This window comes from Ananas comosus, linkage group 22 (genome assembly GCF_001540865.1).
Source record: "Ananas comosus cultivar F153 linkage group 22, ASM154086v1, whole genome shotgun sequence".
NCBI lineage: Eukaryota > Viridiplantae > Streptophyta > Magnoliopsida > Poales > Bromeliaceae > Ananas > Ananas comosus.
Genome location: NC_033642.1, coordinates 8,129,838 through 8,137,977, shown reverse-complemented (window position 1 = coordinate 8,137,977; position 8,140 = coordinate 8,129,838). Strand labels below are relative to the sequence as shown.

General features: G+C 42.3%; 1 protein-coding gene across 1 annotated transcript; it reads right to left on the bottom strand.

Moving 5' to 3' along the window:
* Window positions 2,478-3,409, bottom strand: LOC109727650. Its single transcript, XM_020257818.1, has one exon. It carries the CDS (start codon window positions 3,353-3,355, stop codon window positions 2,513-2,515), a length of 843 nt encoding a protein of 280 aa, XP_020113407.1. The 5' UTR covers window positions 3,356-3,409; the 3' UTR covers window positions 2,478-2,512.

The following is an 8,140-nucleotide window of genomic DNA, read 5'->3' as shown; positions in this document are numbered from 1 at the left end:
GGGGAGTGATTGGGTTTGTGGGGGAATTAATTAAAAAATTTGTAGGAAACAGGGGAGCGCACGAGATGAGTGAGTTTATTCGCGGGACTGGATCCGGGAATAGTGCTTGTCGCGACAGTACACGTGGAGCACGGAGAGAGGCCTTTAGCTGCTACGTATTGCGTTGCATTACTGCTGCCCATACTGGGCGGATGAGGGTTGACACCACGTGGAGTGGACACGTGGAGTTAGATATTCGAGCTTGATGGGCTTATTAGGCCGCATGGTGCGGCCCATGATCAGACCGCACTGCACAGCTTTTTAACTCAATCGCTCGGCCAAACACAATCGTAGTAAGATTTGCTACGGAGGAAGATAGGATCGTTGGATCATTAATGGTAGGGCTGGCGAATGAGCGAGCCGGCTCGCGTTCGACTCGTGCTCGGCTCGATATTCGGCTCGTTCGAACTCNCATTATTGTTGGCCCATAAAATAAACCCAACAAGTACAATCGTGCAATTAAGCCAAACTCTAAATTTACATAACACACTCTCTCTTTCAGACTTTCACTTTTGCACATAACCCTAAAACATGATAACATTCAAATTCTCAAATTTCTAATTTTTTTTCCCTTTCTCTCTCTCTCTCTCTCTCTCTTTCTTTGACCCTCACCCGGTCAGGCAGTCACCCTGGCTCATATTTTTTGCAATTATTTTGTATTTTGAACTATTTGACATATTGCATTAAATTGTAGGTAATGTTCTATAAAAAATTAAACTATTGATTATATAATGTCGAGAATTTCAATCGGCTCGTTTAGATTATATAATGTCGAGAATTTCAATCGGCTCGTTTAGAGCTCGAGCTCGGCTCGACTCGAAATTAGGCTCGCTCGAGCTTGGCTCGAATTAATTTCAAGCCGAGCTTGAGCCTAGATTTAGGCTCAAAATTAATTTCAAGCCGAATTTGAACTGACATAAGCTCGCTCGAGCTCAGCTCGTTTCCATCCCTAATTAATGGCTTCGAGCATCTTCTCGACAAGAGAGAAAGAGTTTAAAAGTTAGGTTCCTGCGGATCATTAGCACTAGATTCATAGCCATCGTCCCAGATTTCACAAAGGTTAGTCGCGCTGAGTATTTTAGGAATTTTGTGCGACATACTAATCACTTTCATAGAAATTTGAAGTAGGGAAATTGGCAATGCTATGATTTTTAACATTTACAACATTGATCTAACATGCTAAATAAAATGCCGAGATAAAATTAAAAGCGATTCATGATTCTGTATAGAAGGTCGTAGAATTTGCAAATGAACATATAGGACTCCGCTATTTTTGTTGACTAATTAACTAATTTGTTAGCTATGGATGAGCACAAACAAACCACTTATATTGCATAATGCTTGCTCCACGCATCTCAATCATGCACATTGTTATATTTAATCTAAACATTTACAAAGCATGACTAGTGCCATCGCTTACATGCGGCAGCATTAGCTGGTAGCCATCTGATTCCACCACACCTAGAGGAAGCTCGATATGTCAATGGTGATGGTTTAATCATAGAAGAGGCATTTGTGCGCGTTTGATCCAACAAGACAGATAGGTTCTATTATGTGGGTCCATAATCAAATTGCTTAGTCGTGATTTGTTTAAGTTGTATATATGTATGTAATAAGTCTAATTCTGTGTTGTCATTAGGTTCTATTATGCAGGCTCGTAATCAAATTGCTTAGTTGTGATTTGTTTAAGTCTTATATGTCTGTAACAAGTCTAATTCTGTGGAGTCACTGCGTGAGAGATTCTAATTGTCTCCCCGGTTACACACGCATCTTTGCGTTCTTTGTCGCAAAATACCGTTATATGTGTTGTCTTCATGCGTGATCTCCGTCGCTGTGGTCAATACGAGCTGAGACGGAATCTGATTATGGGAATCTGCTTCCATAATCTATCCTTTTTCAAACTCTACTGTATTTTGAAAAACATAACTTTAAAACAGAAATTATTTTAAATTTACTAAGTTAATTTGATAAAAGAGTGATAATGGATGGTGGTGAACTTTGGAAATCCATGTTTGCTTAATATGGTGAACTAGGGCCATGTAATATTTCCCTGAGAGGGACTAATTAAGTAAGAAATTAATTATTTCGTATATAACGGATAAGCTGTGTCGATTTTGAATCTGCATTATATGCCAAGTCATGTTACGTTGAAAATTTTATAGTAAAATCATTCCGGGTAAATCTTGAATTTGGTTGCTGTAATCATTCCAAAGTATTAGAACTAAGAAGTTGTCGAGAAACGGGCTGAAAATTGAAGTAGGATTTTCATAATTTAACCGAAAACATGTGCAACATGGTTAACAGAGACATCTCACACGAGATAAAATTAGGGACTAAGTATAAAGGAACAAAAATATCTCATTTATTCTAAAAGAATTTGCTATCCGTACACTTTACAATTCATCTCTCTAGTTTCTTTCTTTTTCTTTTTTTTTTTCTTTTTTTTTTTTTTTTTTTTGGACACCCTCTGATTCTAGAATGAGGGAGTGAGAATGTTGAGGAGGGAAACTCGAATGTTCACGAGACTTCTAAACACCCTTTCGCTCCCGCTCTCTAATTTCCCAACGCATTCCTCCAACTCCTCCAACCTCTCCAACGCCGCGATCTCCTTCTCCTCCTCCGTATCCTTCTTATTATTCGACGAGGATCTGAACCCGAGCTTCCTCAACGGCTCCAGCACGGAGGAGCTTCTCGCAGTTGCTGCGGCGGCGGCGGAGGCGGCGGCGGAGATCGCCGAGATCCCGAGGAGCACGGCGACGGAGGCCGCTGAGATCGCCGCGATCGCCTCGCCCACGATCCCCGCGATCTCGGTGTCTGATGCGGATCTCGAGGCGGATCGGACGGCGGAGGCGATCCGGGCGAGCTCCTTCTCCGCGCGCCGCTGCGATCCGAGCGAGGACGCGAGCCGCGCCGCGTCGCGGCGCCGTAGAGCAGCGCGAGTCTCCGATTGGGCCTCCCTGAGCGCGAGCGCTGCGGACCGGAGCGAGCCGTAGGCGTCGGCGAGGAGGAGGAGGTCGTCGAGGAGGCGATCGGCGGCGCGGCGGAGGGCGTCCTCGGCCTGGGGGAGGCGGAGGAGCTCGTCGAGCGCGGCGAGGAGGAGTCCGATCCGGCCGAGGCCGGTCGAGATCCGAACCGGGGTCCGGTCCGGTTCGGAGGTCCAGCGCCGGACGGTTCGGATCGCGTCCTCGAGGTGGGAGACGAGGGGGTGGGACGGGCACGGGAGGCTGGCTGAGCGCGCGTGGCCGTAGGGTTTCTCCGGAGCCTTGCGCCGCGGACTCATCGGGAGCGAGATCGAGCGCTTGAAACCAGGTACCATCCTTTGCTTCTCTCTACTGTAGTTTCTTTCCTTTTCGTTCGAGTACGTGATACAGATGATGATGATGATGATGATGATAGGGGGAGGGAGATGGCTAGGGATTTAAAGGGGGGAGGGGCGGGGAGGGTCCTTCAGTTTTAAGGAATTTAAAATTTATATTCGAATATAAAAAATAGCGCAGCAGCGGCGCCACACTGGAGTTGTGCGGGAGTGGTAAGGGTAAAGAGAGAGAGAGAGAGAGAGAGAGCGAGAGAGAGAGGAGACGGGATCCGGGAATAGGGGTGGAGGAGGTTGGGGCCACGTGGAGGGACGGTAGAAGGGGCACTTTGAGCAGCGTCATCACTGCTGCGCTGCTGTTCCCCATTTCGGGTGGAAGGGGACACCACGTGAATTAGACACGTGGAGTGATAAGGGAAGAGTAAGATTGGTGCAGTGGCTGCCAGCCTCGTATGCCCAGGCTGTGGGTTTTTTAAAAATTGCCGTCTGACTCACGTATATCACGTACCGATTGAAGAGTCGAAAAAAAAAAAAAAAACTCTTCAAACTTAGTTTTATGAACATTTTGTTTGAGATTATTTTTTAGATAGAGAGCAATATTATCTGTTCACTTCGCTCATCTAAAAGCCTTTTTAATCTACTAGACTTAACAACATTTTGTTTTACTAAAATTAGTTTATACTTTTATGAATCTTAGGATGATAGAAGTATACAAGTTATACCTATGTATGAGTGTAGAAGTACTGTTTTCTTTTTTTCCTAGATAAATACTATTAGCTTGTTATGGAGAAAGGAAATGTTTACTAGCTCGTAAATTGAGAGCAATAATGTGTTTAGCCCACCTAACTAATGATACAGAAATAATCGAACTAGGATGCTTTATATTTGATAACTCATTATATTTTTGCATGCTAATAATAAGTCTTCCGGTCCAACTGTAGTCCTCCCGTGTCTTATCTGTGCCCAAAAGTTTAAATACAAACACACGTGGGAATCTAACATTCAAGTAGAACCCTAACTCTAAAGAAAGTAAATTTAAAATCTATTTAAATCACAATTTTAATGCTTAATTCTATGGACTACACATGGCACATGAGTTGTTAGCTCTCATCAATTTTTTTTTTTCCTGAGTAAATGTTAGTGTCCGCCACATATTCCATTTGTTCTCTATCGAACTAAAAAGCCGAGATGGAGATGTAATAATGCCATTAAAAAGGAGTCTTTGTGCATGCTCTAACCCAACATGACACATGGTTTTCCTGTTGATGAGGGGGTTATGTATAGAAATCTTAGTTGTGAAATTGCTTAGGGATCTAAACCCAATTTCTCATTTTCTCTATTGTTTGGGGATTCCAATTGTCTCTTCCTCGCCCTCGTGTGCGTTGTCGCTACTAGGAGAGTAATCATACATAACCTTAGGAACACACGTGTGTCTCCTCGCTGTACATAGTTTGGTGTTTGTGAGAATCCAATTGGTGTTTGTGGATTTAGTTATCTTTAATTAAAAAGGGCTCAAAAGATTTTTAACGGTTTGATATTTATTTGAGAATTTACGTAGAATGTTGATGATGAATCGGTTTGATATGGCATAGATCAGTCAATACACTAATAACACATAAAAGGACTCTTTTCTAAAAACCAGCGATGAGCAAAGAGGGAAAATACTTTGGGAACTCAAAATATTGCTCTTATGCGACAATTTGAATTGGGAGCACAAAAAAAAAAAATAGAGCCCTCTACATCATCAACTACACCACAAGGGGGTATTTTAGATGACCATTATCCATTTAATGCCTTATATTTGAAATTTGAAAAACTATATCAATATATATCACTCACTGCTATGTGCATCATAGAGATTTTGTGAGACGCATATAACATTACGCGTCGGAAAATGATTGCTGAGACCAGTGCTGTGGAATCAGAGAAAAACTGGGATCGACGTATTGGATCAGGAAATCCTGATTTTGCGAGGCCGCGAGCAGTTAACACTTGGATCAGGATATCCCCTATCCAGTCTCATTTTGCACAATGCACAGGAATCTAATAGATTTGTCTTTGTTTTTAAATTTTTTGATCATTTCCCTCTGCCCTGCCCACCCCCGCACAAACTAATCTACTATTTATATACAAAAATGCTGGAGGATCAAACTTAGTAAATATGTCCATACGTGTGCAAATCTCAGCTCCTCTGGATGACAACAACTGCACTAGATAATAGTTGTTGGAATCTAAAATATATACGTGCGTTGTAATGGTAGGACTTCGGGTAGAGTTGTAATGAAATTCTTTTTAAACCACTTGAAATTTCTAATAGGGCGGCAAATCCTCCTGGTTTTCTAGGGCCTTTCTATGTGTTAAACCCTAGCTAGGAGTATCTAATTAAATCTCCATTACAGGGCTCAAAGATGTGGATGGAGATGACATTAAAATAGAAGCGTCTTGGTTTGCACCAACCCAACATGACAGACGGGTTTTGTTAGGTTAGGTTCGTGTAGATATTAGTGTGTTACAAAATCTGAAAACCACTAGGGTCTCTACACTCCCTCGTGCGTGTTAGAGCACCTGCTTCGGAAATGGATTTTCTAAATGTAAACTGTTCTTAACACTTCCAAGAGTTGTCTACAATTTCTCTTTTCTGAGGCTATGAAATAATGATAAAAATCTCTATACAAGCATACTTTTTCAGTATCACATTTGAAGAACCGGAATAGTACAACGGACTTGGAATCTTTTTTTTTTTTTTTTTTTTTTTTTTTTTTTTTGAGAAAAAGATAGCACGCTACCTGCTTCATTCATTGAACAAATGAACTAAGCTACAGGGGTGAGGCAGCACGGCCTCGGGTGATGGATGAAAAAAAAAAGAAGAAGATTAACCATTAACGATTAACGATTAACGATTACCAACATGTCGGCGATTAGTTGAAAAAGATTGCTCCCAAAGATGCATCAGGAGTTTGATTTTGTGAGCTGCAAGAAGGGGATCCGGTTGGGAATTCCTAAAAATCACGCCATTTCGGACCTCCCAAACAACCCACCAGCAGGATACTAACTCGGTTAGCGTGGAACTCGCCGACTGTGTTCCACTCCTCGACAAGAATCCATCCCAGACTGAGATCACGTCCTCCCCCCAAACACTGGGCAGTGCATTATCCGCAGTCGACACCAATAGAAATCTCGAAAAGACGCAATCTGTGAATAAGTGATCGATAGTTTCGTCCTCAATCCTGCACAACACGCATGCTGTATTTTCGGTCCAACCGCTCTTCAATAGGTTATCTACAGTAAGTGGTCGCTTCTTAAGAACAATCCAGCAAAAAACTTTCACTTTAAGAGGGGCTTGCATACTCCACATCATGCTTTGTCGGGCGTCCCTTATATCCCCATCGTTCAGCATCGCGTAGGCTGATTTTACCGTGAACCTCTCGTCGGATGACCAACGCCAATGAACGATATCTGGTCTAAGCTCAAGCTTGAAAGTTGAAATCATTTCCTTTAAAGCTAAGTAACTAGGGCTCGTACCATGTCCACCAGCGTAATCACCTATACAAATCTTGCTCTAATTCCATCCGTCCTGTGATAGGCAGTCGCTGATTAATAGATTTTTGTGATGCGATAAGGAGTATACCTTGGGAAAAGAGAGTTCCAGCGTTTTTTCCCCACACCAACGGTTGGTCCAGAAATCGATAATGCGCCCATTACCCAATTTATAATAGGCTCCCCACTTAAAAAATTCCGAGTGGCTAAGCACTCCCTTCCACCAAGAGGAGCTAGGTCTAAAGGATCTGCCCTTCTTCTACGGTAAAATAGCTCGTGAATAAGTTTATTCCACGATAGTTGAGGCTCCGAAAGAAATTTCCACCACCATTTGGTTAGTAGGGCTCGGTTCATCATGGCAAGATCCAAAACCCCGAGCCCTCCCTCATTCTTACTCTTACAAATGGTCTTCCACGCAATCAAACATCCCTTGCCTGGTGCAATATCACTACCCTTTCAGAAAAAGTCTCTATGAAGGGCCAGTACGCTTAATTACCCACTTGGGTGCCAAGAACACTGACAGAAAATATAAAGGGAGATTCGTTAGAACAGTGTTAACCAAAACCAATCTACCCCTCTGGAGACAAGTTTCGCCTGCCACCCGTCAATCTTAATTCAGCTCAATAACTAGAATCAAAGAGTAATCTGGTTCTTTTGCTACGAATAAAATATTACTATGCTTTTTTTTTTTGTAGACAATTTCATAGTTAAACGAGTCCTTGGCCGTTCACGTTGGAAACCTATTCCATTATGCGGCCTATATAATAATAAAATTAAGAAGCAATGACACTTTTAGAACACAAATCTTATCAAGGTTTGTATCATACAATTTTGTTCATTTATCTTCATAACCAACTGGGTTCCATATTAGATACTTGGGGCCTGCTTGGCCTTTATCTTGGCGCTCGCCTTTGCGTTAAAAGCAGCGCTTTTCTGAGTGTTTGGATGCATCTCTGCAGGAGCTTATACCGACTGCAACCGCAATTTCTGCATCAGTCGCCAGCTCCAAATCAGAACTTTATAAAGAGCTGTGTACTTCAGTGCACTACAGAGAAGCGCTGTCTTAGGTCACGGTGAACTTACTCTTCAATGCATCTGCATTATGAATTGCAATAACAATCACCTTCCTTCTGAGAGCAATAGCCTGAGGATTGAGTACTTACAAATGTTCAATATATGACAATTCATCTCATAGACAGAAACCTTTCATCTCAAAAAAATTTGAATTTTGAAGGCTCTACGAATCAATCA

Bases quoted from the DNA above. Each gene is read 5' to 3' on its own strand.
- LOC109727650 (XM_020257818.1), bottom strand. From the start codon at position 3,355: ATGGTACCTGGTTTCAAGCGCTCGATCTCGCTCCCGATGAGTCCGCGG.